We start from the raw sequence: 25,066 nt of genomic DNA on the forward strand, positions 1-25,066 counted from the left end.
TACGACATCAGCCTCTTCTGCGCTTGCGCAGCCTCCTCTGGTGGTCGTCCTGATGAAGTAAGGAGTCTTCCTCAGATGAAGTAAGAAGTCTTCCTCAGCTTGTCCTGTTCTCCTTTCTGTTCCTTGGACATGTCCCAACCATTGTCTGGATGCCAGCATTCTCTTATTTTCACTTGACTACTCCTGGTATGTTTGTGAGTTCTGCTTCGGTAGAGTTTCACAATACTCTCCTAAATCTACTTCATATACCCTTTTCCATATATGGCTATGTTAGTTTTATTACTGTGGCTACCATTGTAATGTCTAGTTATAGAGTAACTAAGATTCACAATAGCAAAATTTCAACTAGTTCTTAACTTTTCTAATATATAAAAACCCTTCCACTGATTAACAGATTTTTTGAATATAATTATCTCCTTTATTTCATATGATTATTTGGCATATAATTTTAACCATTACTAACACTGTCACTACAGTCACTAATGAAGAGTCCCTCCCCAGCATCCTTGTAGGCCCCCTTCAGATACTGGAAGGCTGCTATGAGGTCTCTATGCAGCTTCTCTTCTCCAGGCTGAGCAGCCCCAACTTTCTCAGTCTGTCTTCATACAGGAGGTGCTCCAGTCCCCTGATCATCCTCGTGGCCCTCCTCTGGACTTTTTCCAACAGTTCCATGTCCTTCTTATGTTAAGGACACCATAACTGTACACAATACTCCAAGTGAGGTATAATGAGAGCAGAGTAGAGGGGCAGGATCACCTCCTTCGACCTGCTGGTCATGCTCCTTTTGATACAGCCCAGGATATGGTTGGCTTTCTGGGCTGCGAGCGCACACTGCCTGCTCATGTTCATTTTCTCATCGACCAACACCCCCAAGTCCTTCTCCACAGGGGAGATGCCCGGGGGGTTGCAATGCTCCGGGCTGTACACTGGGACAGACACCTAAGACGCCTGTGGGCCAGGTGAGCTCTCCTCCTACAAGTCCCACAAGCCCCGCCGGGCGGCCGGGGACTACATCTCCCAGGCTTGCCGGGCCCTGCCGGCAGCACGGCGCGGCGCGGCACAGCCCGGCCCCGCACGATGCGGAGGGCGCGGCGCGGCGCGGCGGGCGGTGGCGGCAGCAGCAGCAGCAGCAGCAGCAGCAGCAGCAGCAGCAGCAGTAGCGGAAGGGCCCGTGTGCCCCCGGCGGCGGGGCTGTGCCGGAGCCGAGCCAGGTACCGCAGCGGAAAGCGGGCCTAGGGCGGGAGGACCGCGGGGTACGCCCCGGGAAAGGTTACTGGGAGCTGCCCCAGTACTGGGTGAGTACGCGCCCCGGGTGCACTGGGATCAGGCCCGGGGAGGATGCGCTGATCCCGGATGCTGGCCCAAGCCCTGCCGTGCTGGCTCCTGGCAGGATGCGCTGTCCACAGCCCCCGGTTTCTGCCCCTGGAGGATGATCGGCCCTGGAAGAGGGTTCCGGGAGTGGGGGTACTCCCCGGGGAGCTGCCCTCTCCAGCCGGGGTGCTGCGAGGGGTCCGAACGCCGGGAGGGTGCCAGGGGCAGAGCTAGGGTGTCCACAGAGGGGACCGGAGGGGTAGGAGAGAGCTGGCTGGGGGTGCCCCCAGTCCCCAGCAGTGCCAATGTGCACGCGAGGCCCCTCAGCAGCAGAGTGACACATGGCTGCGTGACACACCTTGACTGGGTAGTGGCAGCCAGGATTTCATAAACACAGCACGAGGGGCTCTGGGGACAGGCTAGGAGACTCATTGAGCAGGGACATGTCTGATCAGCCTTCAACCGGCCGGGGTTATGGGGTGTCTTCCTGGCCAAGGCATGGCTGTCAGGGTGCTGGAGCCCAGCTTTCAGGGCCTGGCAATGCAAGGGGTCCCCACACATGCTGGGGACTAGGGTGCTGCTGAGAAGGTGAGGTTCTGCTGGGCCTCCAGTTGCAAAGCTCACAAATATTTCCCCAGAGTGAGGGTTCCCCATCCCAGCAGGAGGATTTTGGGGTCTGAGGATGTTGTTTGGGTGGTGGGAAGCTTGGAAGGGATAAAGGGTCATGTTACATCCTGCAAACAAGGAAAAAACATAGCTGGGTGAAACCAAATAACTAGACCTCTAAAACTTGCTGAGCTTCCCTCTGGGAAGACACATAGGTTCCATGCTTGCTGACAGAGGCAGTTTTGCCCCGTTACCTCGGGATCCCCTGTTTCCAGTAGAGTAGCTCTAGCCACATCTCAGCCATCCTGGGGTGGTGAGCTCCGATGGGAAGTTGCTCAGCGCTTTGGGCTTGGTTTGCCTTTTGCTTCCCCTTTTATTATAGCCAGATGTTGCATCCACAGCGGTGATGCTTGGGGCGGGAAGAGGAAGCTGCCACCCCCTGCAACCCGCCATGAACTGATTTGGAGAAAACTCCAGGAACAAACTTGCCAACAGTTTCAGGTTGACAAGCAGGTATTCTTTATTGTGGCCCCAGGAGACACGAGGGATAGCTCCTCCTAACGTGTGTTCCTGTATTGCTATACAAGCCGTCCTTATGTGGTCACTGGGCATATTACATCATTTTCCAGAAAATTTCCGGCATGCATACAAAAATGTGATGATGGTCTTTAAGGGTTGTTTACTTTTCCCAACAATCTTCATAACCAGCTTAATTGACATTACAGACATAACAATCATCCTGTCCTTCTACTTATCAGTTAAACTGCTCCTATCCTGGATATCTGCTAGTCCCAGATACTCCCCATCCCCAGGTCCTGTTTTTCTATTCTGCTTTTCTTACACCTTTTGTACTAAGGTCCTAAGGACCTGAAACTATGTCAACTACCTTCAAGCACCACAGTTATTTTCCATTACAAAGCCATCAAACTTAACATTACTTAGAACTGATTGCATTTTGTGCTTTTGTGCCTCCTTGTCTCAAATCCTCCCTTTTTCTGTCCTGTTGCAAATTCTTTTGCAAAATTTCATATACTACCATTGCCATCTAGAGTCTTTTTGAAATAGTTTCCTGTTTCTACTTGATGCTTAAATTTCATTTCTTTTTCTAATTGATTTGGAGAAAACTCCAGGAACTCGCCAACAAAGTTTTAAGTTGACAAGCAGGTATTCTTTATTGCGGCACCATGAGACACGGGGGATAGCTCCTCCTAACATGTATCCCAGGCATCAACCAGGCTGTGATTATATTGTCCTTAAACATACTTATTCATTAGATCACATACATCATACTTCTTAGACAGTGCCTCCTGTATGCATACAAAAATGTGGTAGTGGGCTTTTCGACCCCTGGTGGTTATTTCTTCATCACTTTGTTGTAGGATCATTATCATATCAGTAACCACCAGGTGGTTCTGGCAAAGCTTATCTTAGTAATTTTCATTTTCTCTATAGTTGCTAACAAAGCCTAACGTTCTTGAGGCTACTTATTTACAACCCTATTCTTCAATCAACCGCATTCTTCAGTGCCCCCTTTTACTTGTCCTATTGCAAATTCTTTTGCAACTGAGATATTTCATTTTTATTTAAAGTTTCCTGAAGTATTTTCCTGTCTCTATTTGATGCTTAATTTTGTTTCTCTTCCATTCGTCATAGTTCATCATGGTTTGTTTGCAACACCAAAAGGAGCATTGGACTGTTCTGCATGTAATTACAACCATTCCTATTATTACAAATACAGTAAAAAAACAACTGTCTGAACCAGGTGAGATTGGGTACCCATGATGTTAATTTTTCCCAAATTTTCTTCAAATCCCCATGCAGTATTGTCCTGCCCCACCTCATGAAATATTTTAACTTGTTTCCACATTTCCTTTAGATCAGTAGTAATTCTTCCACTTTGATCTATATAGGAACAACAGCTATCATTGACTACAGAACAAACTCCTCCTTGGGATGCTAACAGTATATCTAATGCCATTCTATTTTGGAGCACTACTTTAGACAGGCTGGTTATTTCTTCTTGTATTGCTAGAATAGCATCAGTAGTTTGATTTCCCATTTCCTCAATTGCAGCTGAGATATTTACATTGCCCAGCTGCAATATGGGTAATTTCCTACTGACATGTTGCCTTGATTAAGAGTTTTTTTTTAGTGGTTACACATTTAACTTCTGACATATTTGAGGCTTGTATCCTTAAAACCTATCAATTTGTATGGCCCTTGTCGGTATAAAGAAGATCTCTCCATAATCTATTCCAATTTGTCTTAAAGGGGATAGGGAGGCCAATTAAAGGAAAACGCAGTCTCTCTCCTGATTTAGGTAGCTGAGTACAGATCCAACAATCACTCTTGTTTAAGACATTAGTAACATTTTGTATCAATCTCAGATATAGATTTTGATTCCATGCTTCTACACCTATTATTATACAAGTCCAAATTATGATCAATGTAGTCTCATATGTGTGGGTCCTGAAGACTCAACGCACCATACTTTTTCTTGGTTCTGATGTGTTTCTGGTTCTTGAATAATTTATCCAAGCAGGTTGTTCCTTTATCTTCACTTCTGTAAAGGTAGTCAATATTATCTGGTACAGTTCGCTCCACTTCTCTTGTAGAGAATCTCCTAAAAAATTCTTAACAGAAACTCAGTCTCTGGATCTAAAAGTGTGAGTTGGATAATTCACGCCTCTTGCTCTTTTCCCCAGTATTCTCCTATTTCTTCTAATTGTTTTCCCAGATTGACAAGAAACTCTCAGAGATAGCCTTCTCCTACTTCCAGAAGACTTTCTCCTTTAAACTGGGACTGATATGGTTTTCCATATAAAATTTTACATGGGATAGCCTCTTCTTTTGACTGAGGTTTAGTTCGCATTCTTAATAGAGCCAGTGGTAAGGCTTGGTAGCAATATTAATTCATTTCCTGACATATTTCGCCAGTCTGTTGTTTTATCAGATGAACCATCTTTTCTACTTGCCCACTGTCCTGAGGCCTATATGGAACATGTAGTTGCCAATCAATTTCTAATTTTTTTGCTAATTTCTTGTAACTATTTTGCGCTAAAGTGCAAGCCGCTGTCAGAAGAAATTGCCTCTGGTACTCCAAACCAAGGTATTATATCATTTAATAATGTTTTAATCACTTGTTTTGCATTATTGATCCTACAAGGGAATGCTTCTGGCCAGCCTGTAAAAGTATTCGTTAACACCAACAAATATCGATAACCTTCTTTTCTAGGTAATTCAGAAAAATCTATTTGCTGCTGTTGTCCCGGATAATTCCATTTTCCATTTGTCCCTACCTGATTCCTGTTTTCAGTCTTAGGGTTGTTTTTCAGACATAGTTGACATTGTTTTGTCACTAATTGCACTGTGGTATATAAATTTCTTCCTATGATCTGTTTGTTTAAATGTTTATACAAGGCATTACTTCCCCAGTGTGTTTTGTTATGTTCTTCTTGTATCAACTTCCATAATTGATTATAGGGGATCACTCCTTGCCCATCAGGCATTTTTATCCAACCCTTTTCATTTTCCTGTCCTTCCAAGTCTTCAGTTAGTTTCATATCTTCTTTAGAGTACCTAGGTTTATTTTGCTCAATTACCAGTTTACCGTCAGGAATTAAGGACATCACCTCAACTCTTTCTGCTGCCTGTTTAGCCTCACGATCAGCCAAATTATTTCCAATCTCTTGATCAGAGTTACCTCTTTGATGTCCTTTACAGTGTATGATAGCCACTTCATTGGGTAATTGTACAGTTTCTAACAATCGTAGAATTTCCGTTGCATGTTTAATTTGTCTTCCCTGGGTATTTAAAAGTCCTCCTTCTTTCCAAATTGCTCCATGTGCATGACCTACACCAAAGGCATATTTGGAATCAGTCCATATGTTTATCCGCTTGTCCTTTGCCAACTCCAAGGCTCTAGTCAAGGCTATTATTTCTGCCTTTTGTGCTGAGGTGTTAGAGGGTAAAGGTTTAGCTTCTATTACCTTTGAAGTTGTAGTTATGGCATACCCTGCTCTTCATTTACCATCTTTAACAAAGCTGCTGCCATTGTTGTACCAGGAATCTGCACCCTCCAGAGGCTCCTCCAGATCTGGTCAGCTCGAATATACTGTCTCTATAGTGGCCAAGCAATCGTGAGTCAGCTGTTTGGTAGGGGTCTCCTGAAGGAAAGATGCTGGATTCACAACATTTGTGATCACAATTTCCACATCATCCAGTTCTACTAGCATGGCTTGATACTTCAAGAAACGTGATGGCAATAGCCAATGTGTACCTTTTTGTTCTAGGACTGTTGATACTGCATGTGTTACTAACACGGTGATCTTTTGTCCCAGTGTAAATTTTCAGGCCTCTTGGATGTTTAAGATAACTGCTGCCACTGCTCTCAGGCATCCAGGGCAGCCTTTACTTGTTTCATCCAGTTGTTTTGAAAAATAGGCCACTGCTCTTTTATAAGGTCCCAATCTTTGAGCCAAAACTCTCAAGGCTATTCACTGTTTCTTGTAGAAATATATCCAAAAGTGTTCGGTTATGTCCAGGAGCTCCAGAGCTGGAGCTCTCATGAGTTCTGTCTTTAAACTTTGAAATGCTTCTTCAGCTTGATCTGTCCATTTTAGAAAGTTTGGATTTTCTTTTAGCAGCTCATATAAGGGTCTTACCAGAATACCATAATCATGGATCCAGAGTCAACACCATCCTGTCATTCCCAGAAATGTCTGGAGATCTTTAACTGTGGATGGTCGTGGTGTTTGGCAGATTGCTTCCTTCTTAGCTGCTCCAAGTTCTGGTTGTCCTCCTGTTATTTTGCATCCTAAATAAAATACTCGAGTTCGAATTAGTTGAGCCTTCAATTTAGATACCCGGTATCCATTTAGACCCAGAAAGTTTAACAATTCTACAGTCCATTGTACACATTCTTTCTCAGTTTTGGTAGCAATTAACAGGTCGTCCACATACTGTAGTAAAGGTCCTGTCTGGGTGGGTGCATCCCAGAATTCTAATTCTCGTGCCAATTGATTTCCAAAAATCATCCCACTGTTTTTAAATCCTTGAGGTAACACCCCACAGCTGAGCTGTGTCCTTCTTCCTATTTCAGGGTTTTCCCATTCAAAAGCAAATAAATTTTGACTTTCTTTGGCCAGGGGCAGACAGAAAAATGCATCCTTTAAGTCCAGAATGGTAAACCGCTCCTGATTAGTATTCAGTTTAGTCAATAAGGTATACAGATTAGCTACTACTGGATGAATATCCTCCACAATTTTGTTGATTGCTCTGAGATCTTTAACTAATCTGTAACTTTTTCCATCGGATTTCTTTAATGGCAAGATAGGAGTATTATATTCTGATTCACATTCAATTAATAATGAATGTTTTTTTAAAAATTATTTTTTTGTTTCCCTTTTGATCATCCAATTTTAAGGGATATTGTTTAATTCTAATTGGGCAGCCCCCCCTTTTATTTCTACTTTAACAGGCAAAGCATTTTTTCACCTTACCTGGAACTTCAGATGCCTATACTCCCAAATATATCTGATTAAGGATTTCTTCTATTTCAGGGATGTCCTCCTGTTTGCTTTTCTGTTGAATTAAAGATAAACTCAAAACTTCAATTAATTTATCGGTTTTGACTCTTAATTCCATTTTGCCTTCTTTAAATGTTGCTTCTTGCCCTAATAAAGAATTTTGAAGGATTTGGCATGTATAAAAATTTATGCATTCCTATTTGTTTTCCCAATTTATTCTCTAAAGGTTTCTGAAAGAATGCTTTTCTTTGTTTTTGTTTCCTTTTTTTTTTTTTCTTTTTCTTGGTGGCCAGTAGCTCCCACATCTGTAACAAATTCTTTTCCCTCTGATTTAACACCAAATAAGTTGCTCCTGTATCTGCTTAAAAATTCCACTTTATTTCCTCTAGTTCCTCATTTTAATTTAATCAGTGGATCTGCTAGGGTAGATTCCCCAGGTCCCTGTCAGTCTAGTTCCAATTCAGTCACTGGAGCCACCCCATGGCACTGCCCCCAGGGCAGTCTCACTTCCAACATCCGAACTCCTTACAGTATGCACACTGATCCCATCCCACAGGAGAATTCAGTTTCTCACCTCTGCTTGTCATTCCTCCTCTACCTCTGCCTCATCCTCTCACATTTGTCCCTCCACCAGTTTCAACTTGTCCCAAAGCAGGCACTCTAGCTGTGCCTATAGCACGACTCAGCTCTTTCTTCTCTACATGTTTCTGAATCCAATACACTCTCCACACTTCTTTAACATTCTCAAGTCCTTCTGCTCTGTTGCCAGTGACAGCAACCTCTTCCTCCTGATCAACAACAGATAAGGCAGATGCCGAGAATACTCCTCTCAGAGGTACCTGTGATACATAATCCCCCAACCTATCTTCCTGACTACTATGTTTGGTTGGGTTTTTTTTTGTTTTTTTGTTTTTTTTCTTTTTTAACTTTAAACATCTTTCCCCAGTATCACAGGCTGAACAACATCTCTCCAGCTTAGCTTTCTGTTTTTCCCTGTACTTTTCCAAAGCCAAAGTTAGGGATCTGGCAGAGCTGTATTAATTTCATATTCTGTCTGCCACTCTGGGTGGTTACTTAAAGTGAAAAACGTATCTGCATACATCACTTCATCCCATTTTCCCTGCTGCCTCAAAACCAACATTAATTGTAACAATGTATTATAATTCAGAGTTCCATTTTTAGGCCATTTCTCCTGATCCCCCAGAGTATACAACGGCCAGCATTGGTTACAATATTTCACCAACGTTTTCTTATTTACTGAGCCCCCAGGAAACCCTCCCAATTCTTTCCAATATGCCAAAATGCACCCTAAAGGACTCTTTTTCAAGATCTCTTCACTCTGCTAATTTCCCATTATCAATATCGCATTCACACATACACACACAGAATCCCACAGACACACTCCACACACTTACAACACTTGAGGCAGAGACTAAAACTGTATCAAAAGAACAATTAACAGTTATAACAACCTGTCACCAATACCAAAATCACAAGACCAAAATCATCACTATAACAAGCCACAAAATAGACACTCCACACAATTACAACACTTGAAACAGAGACAACAATTAATAACGCATTTATAGCAGTCTGTCCCCAATACCAAAATCACAAGACCAAAATCATAACTATAACAAGCCCCAACATAAGTCAAATACCAGTAAAATTCAAAACCTTTTCTACAAGACACCCACTGCGTCTTGCAGGACCCAAACCACAAGATGCTCTCTGCTTCTTGTGGGTGTATTCTTTATTGCGGCACCGGGAGACACGGAGGATAGCTCCTCCTAACGTGTGTCCCCATATTGCCATGCAGGCCATCCTTATATGGTCACTGGGCATATTACATCATTTTCCAGAAATTTTCCGGCATGCATACAAAAATGTGGTGGTGGTCTTTAAGGGTCGTTTACTTTTCCCAACAATCTTCATAACCAGCTTAATTGACATTACAGACATAGCAATCATCCTGTCCTTCTACTTATCAGTTAAACTGCTCCTATCCTGGATATCTGCTAGTCCCAGATACTCCCCATCCCCAGGTCCTGTTTTTCTATTCTGCTTTTCTTACACCTTTTGTACTAAGGTCCTAAGGACCTGAAACTATGTCAACTACCTTCAAGCACCACAGTTATTTTCCATTACAAAGCCATCAAACTTAACATTACTTAGAACTGATTGCATTTTGTGCTTCTGTGCCTCCTCATCTCGGCATGTGCCTGTTCATCTGTCTGCTTGTCCCCATTTGGCAGCAATCGAGAGGAGGAGAGGAAGAGGGAGATGAGAGCCCCAGCAGCTACACACTGGGGGAACTGACTTGGGCTTGGATTTTCATGGCCAAATAATTCCAAACTCATACCTTTTGAGACAGGTTTCAAGGGTGAAATGGTTTTCCCACCAGCTCTTGGCACTCCAGATGCTGCCCCAGCTTGGCCCATACCGAGGCCACAGCAGCTTAATGGCTCTCATCTCCTCCCACTGCATTTAATTCTTGCAAGTGTGCAAACTGCTAATTGCTCTCTAGGGGCTTTGCTGGCTTTGGTGCTTCCCAGTGAGCTGTGATTTATCGGAGCCTACCAGTCCCCGGGGGCTTGGGATGTGGTAGGAGAGGCCGGGAAACTCCATGTCAGGCTCTGGGGAATTTCTCAGTTCCATGTTGCTCTTTGCTGTTGGCATCTCCTGAAAGCTTTTTTGGAGACTGCAAGAAACGTGGGCCTCAGCTCTGTGGCAAAGTTTCCAAAGATGTTCACAAATTCACACATGGATGAATGGTGAATATATAAAACCAATTTTTATATATATATATGTATATATATGTGCATGTGTGATATATGGATCTGTATTTTTTCCTTACAGTGATGGGGCTCTAAAGTAAGCCCCACAACAGTCACTCTTGGGAAACCAGAGCAAGGTGCAGTCACTTTGCCTTGGATGCCACCATGTTCCCAGCAAGGGACCTTTGAACTGCAGCTATAATTGGGCTAATTAGGAGCATGCAAATGCTCCCTCTTCTAAGTGTCTGAGCAGAGCCCTGGCTAGAAGAAAGGAGAAGTTGGGTTTCCATGCTGGGTGCTGCTCTAATTTTACATCTGATGGGAGTCCCCTGCAGTTGCTGTGCTGTTCTGGAATCAGTGGTGGAGCCTTTCCTAACATCCTTGAGATGAAATCTCCTAGGTACAATTTTCCTAACAAGTTCAAGGCCCTCTCAGTGCCACACACAAGCAAAGTAGTTTGCAGTTCTCTGCTCAGGTTGTGTCCACGGGGAGAGAGGGGAGCTTTGGGTCACAGCACCCATCAGCCAGTCCTCAAAGCCTTTAGGTTTCTACCACCTCCTATCCTTGGAGCAGCTGAGCCCCAGGGAGAGGGATGGGGGGGGGGGGGCTGCATCATTGCTCGCCTGCCCTGGGCAAAAGGCTATGGTTGGAGTCAGCTCCCCAGCCTGGCATTGGCCCATCCTGCACTCTTGCACATATTTTCCTGGTGAAGCATGGATCATGAACCTAATGGCTGAGAAATAAGCTGTGGCGGCGGAGGGGAAGCAGTTCCCTCCCTGCTGTGTGCTGGAGAGGAGCAGGAGCCCTGCCCTTGCTGGGGACCATGCCTGACTGCAGTGTGGCCACATCCTTGCATGTGGCTGAGGATGGGGACACCAGTTTTGTGGTGTTCATGGCATGCAGCCCTGTTGTGGCAGTCAGGAAGTGGGGCACGGACCAGGCAGACCCTGCTGACCCCAGCTTTGTGGCCATGGGAGGAAGAGATGGAAATGTGAGCTTCCTGCAGGGCCTGGTGGCTTTGCATGAGGAGCTGGAGGGGGGACAGGGGAGAGGAGGCAGCAGGTGGTGGTGAGCCCTGGGCTCTGCCTCCTCTGCTCTGCCAGGGCTGGCTGGCAACCCTATCTGCTAGCCAGCCCTTAGCCCAGCTGCTCAGTGTTATCCAGACCAGTGGTATCTGATGTGGTGGTACATGACCTGGTGTCCTGGTGGTATTTAATCTGGTGGTACGTGTCCCAGTGGCTTGGTGGTACTTGACCTGGTGGTTTGGTGGTACCTATACCTGGTGGTACGAAACCTGCTGGTCTGTGACCCAGTGGTTTGGTGGTACCTGACCTGATGGCTTAGTGGTACCCAACCCAAGTGGTACCTGAGTGGTACATGACCTGGTGGCACCCGACCTGGTGGCACCCAACCTGTTGGTACCCAATCTGGTGGCGTGATGGTACCCAACTCAGTGGTACCCAGCAGTGAGGCAGTTGGTGCAAACTGGAGCCTCTAGGGTGGGTGCCTGGGTGCGCAGGGCAGCAGGGCTGGGTCTGCCCCTTGGCTCTGACCATCTCTGCAGGCATTCAGGGCCAGGGGGCAGAGTTTCTCCGCTGCATCAGACTGAGCAGCAAGTTCCTCTCCTCTCCCTTCCTGTCCTACCTCAGAGAGAAGGCTTCTGCTCCCAATGCAGGGACCTGGGTGTAATGAGGCCACACAGTGAGTGTGGCCTTGGTCTTATCAACCCCCCTGGAGTGCAGGGACTTGGGATGTTGCTGGACTGGTCCCTGCGATCCCCATTCAACCACAAGGGTGGGAGCATCCCTTTCTGAGCTTACCCATTTGCTGGCACCTCCCTTGTGCCCCCAAATCTCACAGGAAATAGCCTCGGTGGTGATTAGCTCCATCCCAGTTCTATGCTGGGGATTTGGCCTCCCATGCTCTTTCCTGGCCCCATCCCAGTGCTGAGGGATGAGCCTGAAATAACCCCTCCAGATTCTGGGCATGAGGAAACCCTAGAATTGTTGCCATGGCCAGCAACCAATTATCTGGGCTCCATTAGCTGATTGAGCTGGCTGATAAGAGTATGATTAATTAAAAGTATGAAGAATAAGTTACTGAGTCCTTGCTGCTGTCAGGTGGTGGCAATGATTTAACCCATGAAATTGGCTTCTCCTGTTAATCCCTGGTGCTGTCAGTCTTCATAGCATCACTTAATAGCTGAGAGAAACATCCTTCCACCAACGAGTTTACTCCCTCTCCCATACACCTTCCAGAGAGGAAAAAAAGATAAAAGGGGAAAAAGATGATCCCTCTGGATGGACAATGCAGGAAAGGACCTTTTTAATTGATCACGCTTTTCTTGCTTGGTCTCAGTTTGATTTTGGAAGCCAAGTGATGCAGAAGGATGGGAGCATGGCCCCTTACTATGCTGCCCCTGGCAGATTGCCGGTTGCCATTCCAAGCTGATGCAAGCTGTCAGCCCTGGCTAAAGCAGCACCTGGGGGGGTGGTGTGTGTGCTGCGACGTCAGACAACCACTTGGGCCATGGAAAAAAAGCAAATTTGAGGGGTTTTATGAGTTTTTGCAGTAATTCTGCTCACTGAAGCCAGGTCTGAAACAAGAACAGATCACCACTCTGTTTCTTTCTGCCTGGGGCTGAAGGAGTGGGAGAAGACTCAGCTCTCTTCCCTGTTAAAGAAAAAATCCCTAAATCTCATTTTTCCCACCCATGATAGCAAGAGAGATGCTGGTCCAGGATGGAGCCATCCTTGTGTGCTGCTCCCTCTTCCACCTACAGAAGCCAGGCACAGCTCCTGCATCTGGTCACTGGTTTGCTGGTGGCAGAGATTTCATCCCTGCACAAGGGCCATGGGATAGGTGGCACCTGGACACCTAGGGGTGCATTTCCTGATGACTCCTGGGGGAATTCCCAGCCCCAGCATTCCTGTGAGGAGCAGCAGCTGGTGTGGGCAGCACTGCCTCTGCTCCTCTGTGCCCCTTCTCTCCTGGCCCCAAGCAGGGTGACAGGTCCTTCCTATGCCCACCCTGGCATTTACCAGCAAGGAAATCAGTGCCTCAGGATATCTTAGAAATGATCAATCAAAGCCGAAAAGACCTAAAGAAAAAGCCGTGTTGGGGATGGGCTTGATGGTGTTAGAGCCGATGGGAAAGTGAAAGACATCCTCCAGGCCACAGGGCTGTTGGTCACATCACTCCAGCATTCATCCTGAAATTAAACATTATACATCCCAAAAGGAAAGATTATATGATTGGAAGAAATCATCCAAATGTAAAAGCAGTGAAGAGATTTGCCAGGCCCTTTTAATAGCCTTGCTTCATTATCTCTTGCAATCAAAGAGAAACTCCTGTTTGATGAGCCCATGGTCTTTAGTGGGCAATTAGGGAGATCTGGGGATGAATTTGGAAGTGGGAGGACATTTAGTGGTATTGCTGAGTTGCTGGGCTCACTCACAATGGAAGAAATCCCCAAATCCCCTGTTATTTTAAGAAGGAAACATCAAATCCTGCTGCAAAGAGCCTCTGCAATGCCCCTGTCTGGCAGGATTTAATTTGGCGGTGGCAGGTTGGGTTGGACTTTGAGAGCTGTCAGGGAGGGTATGGTTAATCCTGGGATGTGGATGGATGTGTAGGTGCCGTGTCCCTGCCGGGGTCTATGAGGACTGGTGCAGACGGCAACAGCTGCCATCTTCTGTTAGGGAAGGGATGACTTGAGCCCCTGGGATTTAAGGATGCTGGACTGGAGGATGGTTTTCCACTGGGGGCAGCTCTGGGAGGTCCCCAAAAAAATGTCCTCCAGATGCCAGGATGCAGCAGGCAGGATGTGGCTGGGCTGGGGAGATGGAAAGGGATTTTTCCCCCTTTCACCAGGAGCAAAAATACCATGGGCACATGATAGCTGATTTCCTTTAGTCTTTAAAAAGCCCTGTGGGATGGAGAGTGGCGGGAGCAGGGGAAGGGGGGTCAGCCCATCCTGCTTGTTGTCCCCAACATGACACAGCTAAAAAGAGCCCAAAATTGCCTTTTAACTCTGAAACCTTCCAGCATGGTGTACCCTGTGGGAATATAGAGCTTTTCACTGGGTTTATCCCAAACTCCCCTTGATGCAACTCCTCCGTTAACAACCACCTCTGCGTTTTCTACTGGCAGCAACCCAAAAACTCGTTGCAGTTGCTCACTGGCCATGTGTGCACCATGGAGGCATATTAAACCCCCCTGGAGACAGGGAATAGACTTGGACAACAATCATGCTAGGGATGTGCACCCATTTTCTGGCTCTTTAAAGACTATCACCCCTTGGACAAACACTTGATAGTGGGTTAATAATGATTTGGTCAGGAGCTGTCTGTGCAATGGGCTGTGGGGGGGAATTTTTTGGGCCATGCTTAGGTCTCCCCCATCCCAGAAAAGACCTTTTTCTGGGGGAGGGGCTCAGCAGCCTCCATCCCCAGGAAGAAAGATGGCATCTTCATCCTCAGGTCAGTGAGAAGAGCATGCAGCAAGCTCACTGCCCTGGACTTCAAGAGAGCAGACTTTGGCCTCTTCAGGAACCTGCTTAGTAAGGTTCCATGGGATATAGCCCTAGAGGGCAGGGGGGCCAAGACTGTTGGTTGATATTCAGGGATCACCTGCTACAGGCTCAGGAGTGTTGCATCCCAACTAGAAGTGCAGCAGGAGGGCCAGGAGACCTCCTTGGATGGATAAGGAGCTGCTGAGGAAACTTGGAGGGAAAAATGAGGCCTATAAAAGGTGGAAGGAAGGACAGGCAGCCTGGGAAGAGTACAGGGATGTTGTCTGGGAAGCTAGGGACCAGGTTAGGAAAGCTAAGTCCCAGTTAGAATTAAACTTGGCTAGGGATGTTAAGGATAACAGGAAGGGATTCTACAGGTACATAGAAAATAAAAAACAGACAAGGGAGAACGTAGGCCCCCTCAGGAAACTGTCCTGGGTTTAGCAGTAGCAGTCAATTTTTCTCCTTGGTAGCTGGTGCAGCGCTGTGTTTTGACTTCAGCCTGGGAATAGTGCTGATACCGATGTTTTCAGTTGTTGCTAAGTAATGTTTACCCTAACCAGGGACTTTGTGAGGCTCATGCTCTGCCAGGGAGGAGGGGAAGCCGGGAGGAAGCAGAAACAGGACACCTGACCCAAACTAGCCAAAGAGGTATTCCATACCACAGCACGTCATGCCCGGGGTGGGGGGGTAACTGGGAGTTACCCAGAAGGACACGGGCTTCGGGGTCAGACTCATTTCTTGGCGGGTGATATTGTATTCTCTTCCCCTGTTATTTTCTCTTATCATTGTTGTCGTTGGTGGTAGCGGTGGTGGTTTGTGTTGTACATTGTTTGCTGGACTGTTCTTGTCTCAACCTGTGGGAGTTGCACTCTCTCGATCCTCCTCCCCATCCCTTCAGGAGTGGGGAAAGGGAGAGCTCTGGGGGGGGGGGGGGAGCCTTGATTGCTTCCAGCCTGGCACTACTCACTGGGAGTGACTGAACAAGCTATCTGGCTAGGGTTTAAACCACGACAGTTCTTTTTGGTGCCCAACGATGAACGACAGATCTGTCCGGATTAATAGTAACTCGTTACAATACTGATTTATTGGCTCTCAAGGTTGCTCCTCTTGATCTCACATTTTGAGTATATCGTACCTTACTTCCATCCGGTATTTGCTGTATTAGTGTTTTTCAAGTGTGGGTCTTGGGCTAAGGTTTTTGTCTCATTGTACTTTATGGTAATGACTTATAATACCATAGAATCATTGATTATGAAACTGATCTGGCTTATGTCCCCAGTGTGGTCACCGCCTTTATACTTTGGGAGGTATATAATAGAAGTGCTTAGCAATTACACATCTTTTTTCTCCTTCTCGGGTGGTCAACCTGTGAAGGAGACATTCTGTTACCCTCCCAGTTCCCCCCCCTCCTGGCTTCCCCTCCTCTCGGGAGAGCTAGCTACACAGGATTTGGAGAAGGCTGAGGTTCTGAATGACTTCTTTGCCTCGGTCTTCACTGGCAAAGGCTCTGACCACACCACCCAAGTCTTGGAAGGTAGATGCAGTGACTGTGAGAATAAAGACCTTGGGCCCACTATAGGAGAGGATCTGGTTTGAGACCGTCTTAAAAAACTGAACGTACACAAGTCCATAGGGCCTGATGAAATCCATCCGTGGGTCCTGAAGGAGCTGGCGAATGAAGTTGCTAAGCCACTGTCCATCATATTTGAAAAATCCTGGCAGTCGGGTGAAGCTCCCGACGTCTGGAAAAAGGGAAATATAACCCCCATTTTCAAGAAGGGGAAAATGGAAGACCCAGGGAATTACAGACCAGTCAGTCTCACCTCTGTGCCTGGCAAAATCTTGGAACAGGTTCTCCTCGAAGGTGTGCTAAGGCACATGAAAAACAACAAGGTGGTTGGTGACAGCCAGCATGGCTTCACTAAGGGGAAATCCTGCCTGACCAATTTGGTGGCCTTCTATGATGGGGCTACAGAACTGATGGACAGGGGCAGAGCAGTTGATGTCATCTACGTGGGCTTGTGCAAAGCGTTCAACACTGTCCCACACGACATCCTTGTCTCTAAATTGGAGAGACATCAATTTGATGGATGGACCACTCAGTGGATAAAGAACTGGCTGGATGGCTACACACAAAGAGTTGTCGTCAATGGCTCAATGTCCAGCAAGAGACCAGTAACAAGTGGTGTCCCTCAGGGATCGGTGTTGGGACCTGTCTTGTTCAACATCTTTGTGGGTGACATGGACAGTGGGATTGAGTGCACCCTCAGCAAGTTTGCCGATGACACCAAGCTGTGTGGTTAGGTTGATACGATGGAGGAGAGGAATGCCATCCAGAGGGACCTCAACACGCTTGTGAGGTGGGCTGATGCCAACCTCATGAAGTTTAATCATGACAAGTGCAAGGTCCTACACCTGGGTGGGGGCAATCCCAGGAACAGCTACAGGTTGGGCAAAGAAGAGATTCAGAGCAGCCCTGCGGAGAAGGACTTGGGGGTGTTGGTTGATGAGGAAATGAACATGAGCAGGCAGTGTGCGCTTGCAGCCCAGAAAGCCAACCATATCCTGGGCTGCATCAAAAGGAGCGTGACCAGCAGTCGAAGGAGGTGATTCTGCCCCTTTACTCTGCTCTTGTGAGACCTTACCTGGAGTATTGTGTGCAGTTCTGGTGTCCTCAACATAAAAAGGACATGGAACTGTTGGAACAAGTCCAGAGAAGGGCCATGAGGATGATCAGGGGACTGGAGCACCTCCCATATGAAGATAGGCTGAGAAAGTTGGGGCTGTTCAGCCTGAAGAAGAGAAGTCTGTGTGGAGACCTCATAGCAGCCTTCCAGTATCTGACGGGGGACTATAGGGATGCTGGGGAGGAACTCTTCATTAGGGACTGTAGTGATAGGACAAGGGGTAACAGGTTCAAACTTAAACAGGGGAAGTTTAGATTGGATATAAGGAGGAAATTCTTTCCTGTTAGGGTGGTGAGGCACTGGAATAGGTTGCCCAGGGAAGTTGTGAATGCTCCATCCCTGGCAGTGTTCAAGGCCAGGTTGGACAGAACCTTGGGTGAGATGGTTTAGTGTGCGGTGTCCCTGCCCATGGCAGGGGTGTTGGAACTTGATGATCTTGAGGTCCTTTCCAATCCTATCTGTTCTATGATTCTATGCTCTTCCACAGGATATTTTTTAATGGGAAAGAGGCATCCTGGTGCCTGATAAGTCGTAATTAGTGCTGCTGGCTTCTGCTCTGGCTTAATTTGGGCCAGGGCTGAGCTATGGCGATGATGCTGCCATGGGAGGATCCTGTCCTGGTATCTTCCTCTCCTTTTTGGGGTGATGGACCCTATCCCATCTCAGCAGCTGTCTTAAAAGGGGATTTTCGGCTACTTGTGTTTTTTTTTTGCCTGAGGAGGAGGGTTTGGCTTTGCCCCCCCCAGCTCCTCCCCTCCCTCCCCAGGCGCAGATGCCAGCACCTCTACCCCAGTTATTTTTTTCCCATCAGGCTCACAAGCCTTCAACAGTGACCTTCCCTGAGGGATTCTGCCACATGGAGGGGGGACAACAGCCACTAGCATTGGTACCTGGTGGGACACCCGTGGGGTTGTGACATGGCTGTTTCCTGTTGGTGGCAGCAGCCAGTGAAGAGGGTTTTGGAGGGGCTGCTTGTGGCTTGGTAGAGGAGGAGGATTGAGCCTGAGAAAGGAGCCGCTTGTTCGGCTCCAGAGGCAAGTTCATGGCTCACCCTTTATTTGGCAGAGGGCACAGCCTGGGAGCTCCCCCAGTGCTGTCAGCATGGAGCATCTCTGCTTGCTTTGCACCAGCTTGTCCCCTTTGGGGATGTGTTGGGTGGCATTTTGCAAAGCTCAACATGGAATTAACAAACTCTTCAGCCCCTCAGCACCCTCCTGCTTGGTGCACCCCCCAGCTCTGTCATGTGCATCACCATCCCTTCCTTCCCACTCCAGGCCGGTCTTGCAGTGGCCATGTTCCTGAGACAGTGGTGGAGGGCAGCATGTCAGCAGATCAGCTAAACCCCGGGGACAATGAGCACTGTCTCAGCTGAAAGCCAGCCAGGACCTGGACCTGGAGTCACTGCCGAGGCATGGTAACGCGGCTGAGGCTGGTGTGCCAAGTGTACCAGACTCTGTGCCCAGCAGCACATGCTCTCACTGTGGCCAGACCACGTGGATGGAAAGCTGCAGCCCGACAAGTAGGAGCCCAGCATGGTGGCTATTAGGGGGTCCACATCTCCCCCCCTGTAGCCACCGCAGTGAGCTGAAGCTCTGTGTCCCATCGAGAGCCTCGCTGGCCAGCTAACACCATCCTGCACCCTATGCCCCAGTCCTATGCCAGAGCGGGTGCCCTCCCTGGCTCAGCCGTCTGCCAACCATGAAGTACTCATTGCGCTTCTGCTTCCTCTCAATTGCCTTCCTGCTCATCTTCATCATGTCCCTCCTTTTCACCTACTCCCACCACAGCACCGCCTACCTGGACCCTGGTGGGCTGGGTAGCATCCACCAGGTGAAGCTGGTGTCTGGCTACACTGGCATGCAGCAGCTCAGCAAGGGGAGCCCATATCCCCTGGGCTGCACCTGCCACCGCTGCCCAGCCGACAAGGCTGGGGCTGCTGACTGGTTTGATGGGCGCTACGATGGCACCGTGTCCCCAGTGTGGACCAAGGACAACATGGACCTGCCACCCGACGTCCAGAGGTGGTGGATGGTGAGCAAGGGGATGGGCCCCCTCATGGGTCTTCCACACCTCTGGCACAGGGGGCACAGCTTTGTCCTCCACTGGCTGATGACACCCCACCCTCCTCCACCCCTTGCAGATGCTGCAGCCCCAGTTCAAGTCCCACAATACACACAAGGTCCTGAGCAAGCTCTTCCAGATCGTGCCAGGCGAGGATCCCTACCGCTCCCGTGACCCGCACCGCTGCCGCCGCTGCGCCGTGGTTGGCAACTCAGGCAACCTACGAGGCTCTGGTTATGGGCCGGAGATTGACAGGCACGACTTCATCATGCGGTGAGGACAGGGGACCCACTCAGCCCCACAGCCAGCACAGAGGCACAGGGTGATGCTGGCAGCACCAGTGGGTGTTGAGCTCGCATTGGTCACTGCAGAAGCATCTCCAAGTCTGGAGGTGCCAGGGGGTTGTCCCTGCTCCAGCTGCTCAGTCAAGAAGCCCATCATGGGTTCTGCTGGGTGCTGGAATGGGTCCAGCCCTGCCACCTCCCCTGGGCTGAATTGGAGGACCACCAGCTCATCCCAGCACCCTAAGCATCAGCAGGCTGGGAAACTGCCCCTTGGCAGCATTCAGCAGGTCACAGGGGACACCTGTGTCATCTGCAAGGGACAGGGTGGCTGGGAGGGGAGTGTCACCTTCCCCGCTCTCTCCCCAGGATGAACCAGGCCCCCACAGTGGGTTTTGAGGGTGATGTGGGTGGTCGGACCACACACCACTTCATGTACCCCGAGAGTGCCAAGAACCTGCCCGCCAATGTCAGCTTTGTGCTGGTGCCCTTCAAAACCCTGGACCTACTCTGGATTGCCAGTGCCCTCTCCACCGGCCAGATCAGGTTGTAAGTACCCAGCCAGCACCAGCAGCATTGGACTGGTCACTCACCTACCACAGGGGCATATCCCCTGGGTTACTCCCTCAGTTCCTTTCTCCCAGAGCATCCCAATGGCTGGCAGCTGAGCCTGGGATTGGACAACATGGGACCCCCAGTTGCTCATCTGCCTCTCTGCTTTCTTCCCAGTACATACGCACCTGTGAAGCCTTTTCTGGGGGTGGACAAAGAAAAGGTAAGGAAGGCTCACCCCTACTGCTGAGATGAGCACCTGTTTGGCCATGGCCCCTGTCACCCCATCCCCTCCTGGAGTCTTGGTGCTACTTCTTGGGGTGCTGATGCTGAAGGGAGTGTGGACGGCTCTAGCACTAACCCCAGTGTGTTCTCCCAGGTGCAGATCTACAACCCTGCCTTCTTCAAGTACATCCACGATCGCTGGACAGAACACCATGGGCGCTACCCCTCTACTGGCATGCTGGTGCTCTTCTTTGCCCTCCACGTCTGCGATGAGGTGGGTGATAGCTCTTTGAGGTCCTCCTCTGGGCTGCTGGGTCCTGGCTGGCACAGGCTGTGGTTGCTGGGACCCTGAACCTTGAGGGGTTAAGGAGGAAGGTGGCTTCTTTGGGACCAACCACAGCAGTTTCACTTGCTCCAGTTGCCTGACAACTGGATGGGTGACCTGCCTGACAATGATGATGGGCACCCTTGTGCTGCTGGGCACCCTTGAGTAATACAAAGGCCAGAGGAATGTATGGTGTGAAATCCCAGAAGTGCAGTGGATGCTCAACCAAAGGGGGGTCCCCAGCCTGTTGTGGGGGTCAGGGCTGGCTTACCCCCTTTCTCACTGATGCAGGTGAACGTCTTCGGATTTGGCGCTGACAGCCGGGGCAACTGGCACCACTACTGGGAAAACAACCGCTACGCCGGGGAGTTCAGGAAGACAGGAGTGCATGATGCCGACTTTGAGGCACACATCATTGACATGCTGGCCAAAACCAGCAAGATAGAGGTGTACCGGGGGAACTGAGCCTGCCCCAGCTCTTGGCTCTCCCCACGGCACCAGCTGGGCAGCACAGCCCTGTGCCACCAACAGAGCCAGACTAGCCATGCTCGGTGCCTCCAGCACCCAGTCAGGTTCAGAGCTAAAGGAGACTTTTTTTTAATTATTATTATTAAGAAACCTGGATAAAAAAGGATTTGTAAACACAATCAGTGACTGATGGCAGAGGTGGCCAGCTTGCATCTCTTTACAGTCAAACCAAATGCTGCTCTTTTTAAAACAAGAACCCCCTACCCCAGCCACCAAAGCTGGGTGACTTTAGGGAACACTCGAGCATCATATCTGGGCTGAGGGAGACCTGGTGGCAAGCAGCTTTGCCAGTGGAGCCAGCTGCTTCTTTCTTCCTTTATTTTGATATGGGATTTTTTACCCACCTGGGGCAGCTGCTGCCATCACTTCCCTGGGGAAGGTTTCCTCCCAACACACACAAGTACATCCTGCTGTAGCTGCATCACATAGACCCATCATGGGGAGCTGGTGGCTGTGGGAAGCTGACCATCACTGATGCTCTGCTGTGGGCTGGTGGCTGCTGGCATGGCCAGGCTGAGAGATGGACAGGAATCCCGGCTTTGGGGCTGGGCATCCCTACTCCTCTACCCAGGGAGATGGAGAAGGGAAGTGCCTCCCCAGAAATGGAATCAAAACCGCATTATTTGGGTCAAACAGGCAGATGGGTTGTTGGGGGTTTTTTGTTGTTTTTTATTAGGAGATGCTGGAAAGCTCAAGAAAAAGGCAACCATGAAAAAGTCTCCCATAGAGGGACCCTCGGCCTACATGGTTGGTGACAGTACTGGGTGCTTCGGCACAGTGGTGGCACAAGCACCAGGGTGCCAGGACTGGGGCAGGGGCTGCAGGACCAGATCCCTAGTTGCAATAGTTTGAGGAACAATCACAATGGAGTTTTTTGGGGCTTGGAGATATTTTTTTACCCTTTTGTATCGGGCTTTCCTGCAGCATCCTCTTACCTGTTTCTCTGCTTTGGTTTGGTCAATTTTCAGGGTTTTCTTTTTTTTCTGAGGTTTCTTTCTGCAATCGTGAAACACAAGGGTTTGGGTCACCTGGAGCAGGCACTGAGCATCCCCTGGGCTGGGGAAATTCATCTTTTCTGTGCACAGGGCTTTAAACCCCTGAGTTTCATGATGGGTTTTGGTGGAAGCGGTGCCGCCCCAGCATGAGCTGCATGACTTGCAACTGCTGTGACCAGCTCCAAACCCCACCCTGGGACACAGAGGCAGATTGCAGCAAGCCCAGGTCTCCACCTTCCTGGGTTGGTTTCCCCCTGTTTTTTTAGCGGAAGAAAACTAAAACCCACAAAACCACAAGCAACAATGAGTGCCTTGACCATCTCCTGTCTGCTGCACCAGGCTGTGCCCTCTCCTGTACCAGCAGAGGGGACTTGGTTGATTTATCTAGCAGTCAGACCCACTTCTCTCCTTGCACAGGGCTGGCTCTCAGCTGGGAAGTGCTGTAGGGGGGACACAGACACATCCAGGTCACCATTTGGCTGGAGAGTCCAAATCCAGCTTGATGAGTCTGACCAGGGCCAGGCAGGACAATCACAGGGTGAGCAGAGGTGCTGGGTACCAAACCCACTGGCAGCACAGTGATGGCGTCTGGCATGCTTGTGGCTCCTTGCTATCCTGACAGTATTTTGGGGGCTGATTTCCTTCCCCCTTTTTAAACAGTTACTGTTATTTAAGATGTCCCACTAGGACTTGAGCCTTCTGTTTTTCTGGCAGAGCAGCCACTGACCAGGTGCAGGAGGAGGATGCTGCACAGCCAGTGGGGAGCTGTCGTGATGAACACCACTATACTGTACATAGAGGAGATGTCAGGCAGAGGCTACGGGCAGGGAAGAAGGGCCAAGGCTTTGTCTTCATCACATGGTGCCTGATGGAGCACCCATCACCTCCCACCCCACCAGGAGCGTAAGAGACACTAGTGCTCTAAGCTAGGGCTGGGAGCAGGCAGTTGCCTTCACCTGTAGCTTCTGTGTACATGGAGATTTCTGCACACAACTGTCTTAAAACAACTTAAAAAAAAAAGAAAACAATAAAAACCCATGCATCAGAACTGCTCTGTGTTTTCCTTCTAGTAGCCCTGCCTGCTAACGTAGAATCGTAGAATCATAGAATCAACTAGGTTGGAAAAGACCTTTAAGGTCCAGGAGTCCTCAAAATCTGAAACACTGAAGTGGGTTTTCTTCCCTCTGTTGCTTTCCTTTCCAGACACTCCATCTTCTAAAAGCAAGAAGACAGAACAGCTTTGTGAGGACTGTCACATTTACGGAGCACCCTGTGCTCTCTCCAGGCCACCACATTGCTTTGTCTTTACCAGGGTAATGGGCTAGGGGTGGAGAGTGGGACTGAGGACACACCAGCCCACAAACACCAACCGGAGCAGCAAGAAGCAATTCCTGCAATGACACCTCCAACAAATCCCTCAAGAGGAGGCAAGACATCGATTTAGAAATGTATTTTAGTTCAAGACACACTACATTTCAATCATAGAATGGTTTGGATTGGAAGGGACCTTAAAGCTCATTCAGTTCCAGCCCCCTGCCATGGGCAGGGACACCTTCCACTTCAGGAGGGGAGGGAAAGGGAGCAGGAGGATTGGTGGGGCTGGGAGGATGTCCTGCTCTCCTCTCTTCTCTCTGTTAGGGCTGCTGCTGGGCTGGACATCAGCCACCAGTTGTGACTTGCACCCATGCAGCAGAGCAGGAGCTAGCCTGGGTGCCCAGCAGCAGAGCACCAACACCATTGCTCTGGCCAGAGCCCACCATTAGGGGATGCCACAGCTCACCTACACCCTGCATCCATGTCTGATACAGCTCTCCTGACCCTCTCTGGACGCTAAAAAAAGAGGTCCCAGCTCCCACCACCAAAGACTGGACTGCCGCATAAAATATATGGACTCAGTCAGAGATCAATGTGATTAGACAAAAGCCGTTTATTACAAAGCCTTAACCCCTTATATACTATTTCTTACATGCACTTAAAGTGATTTGGCATATTATGATTGGATACATGTCTTGAAGACCCTTAGTGGCTAACATATAATTGGTTAAGCACAGGTGCGAGAACTTGACCTCGAAAGCTTGCCAACAGTCCACAGGTCTCATTAACTCAGTGAATTCCAGCTTCTTCTTATCTTGCTAGTTTAGGCTTCCTCAGGCCTCTCATGGCCTTGCTGTATCTTTCAGGATTATTCAGAATTTATGTACCAATGATCCATTCTCCTGAGAGAACACTGCCTCCACATCTCCCCCTTTTTGTTTTATATATGTTTTGGATGACTCTACTGGAGCAGGGGATTTGGGCTAGATCATATCTCCAACATATGCTGACTACAGGCTGCTGGGCCTGCCCCTTTTTTCTACTGTATGGCTCTCTGATAGCAGGGGAGGCCATCCTTCACATCAAGGTCTGGCATGGCTTGTGTCCCCACCGCTCCATGCCTGCTGGGTTGCAGCCAACAGCGGGGCTAAAGGTTCTTCTTGGTGGCAAACACAGAGGCCAACCCAGTCTTGCCCTTGATTGTGGTAGCAGGCCTTTTGTCAGCCTCAGTCCTTGCACCTTGTTGTCAATGCACAGTTTCACCTGCTTCATCCAGTAACAAGTTGATACTACAGCAAGGCACACACAAATTTACATTAGCAGAGTAACTATTACAGGGTGCAGCAGCATGTTGAAGATG

The 25,066-nt window shown here is 48.7% G+C and overlaps 1 protein-coding gene across 3 annotated transcripts; it reads left to right on the forward strand.

Moving 5' to 3' along the window:
* The first annotated feature begins 1,142 nt into the window (after positions 1-1,142).
* LOC133276332 (CMP-N-acetylneuraminate-beta-galactosamide-alpha-2,3-sialyltransferase 2-like) lies at positions 1,143-24,224 on the forward strand. 3 transcript variants are annotated; one of them, XM_061467058.1, is made up of 7 exons: positions 1,143-1,211; positions 18,700-19,456; positions 19,566-19,759; positions 20,137-20,316; positions 20,497-20,542; positions 20,699-20,818; positions 21,161-22,661. In XM_061467058.1, exons 2-7 carry the CDS (start codon positions 19,124-19,126, stop codon positions 21,332-21,334), a joined length of 1,047 nt encoding a protein of 348 aa, XP_061323042.1. In that variant the 5' UTR covers positions 1,143-1,211; positions 18,700-19,123; the 3' UTR covers positions 21,335-22,661. The 3 variants fall into 3 exon arrangements, with proteins under 3 accessions (XP_061323042.1, XP_061323043.1, XP_061323041.1); XM_061467059.1 differs by lacking the exons at positions 1,143-1,211; positions 21,161-22,661 and adding an exon at positions 23,596-24,224 and having other exon boundaries at positions 18,220-19,456; XM_061467057.1 differs by lacking the exon at positions 1,143-1,211 and having other exon boundaries at positions 18,222-19,456.
* Positions 24,225-25,066: the final 842 nt, after the last annotated feature.

Source organism: Pezoporus flaviventris, unplaced genomic scaffold (assembly GCF_033815535.1).
Source record: "Pezoporus flaviventris isolate CSIRO_AGI_PZ_B2104156 unplaced genomic scaffold, CSIRO_AGI_Pfla_v1 ptg000044l, whole genome shotgun sequence".
Lineage (NCBI taxonomy): Eukaryota > Metazoa > Chordata > Aves > Psittaciformes > Psittacidae > Pezoporus > Pezoporus flaviventris.

Excerpts from the sequence above, each read along its gene's own strand:
- LOC133276332 (XM_061467058.1), top strand. The coding sequence starts at position 19,124 with ATGAAGTACTCATTGCGCTTCTGCTTCCTCTCAATTGCCTTCCTGCTC. Across the intron at positions 19,457-19,565 it reads ACGTCCAGAGGTGGTGGATG|ATGCTGCAGCCCCAGTTCAA; the intron begins GTGAGCAAGGGG and ends CACCCCTTGCAG. Across the intron at positions 20,543-20,698 it reads TGGGGGTGGACAAAGAAAAG|GTGCAGATCTACAACCCTGC; the intron begins GTAAGGAAGGCT and ends GTGTTCTCCCAG.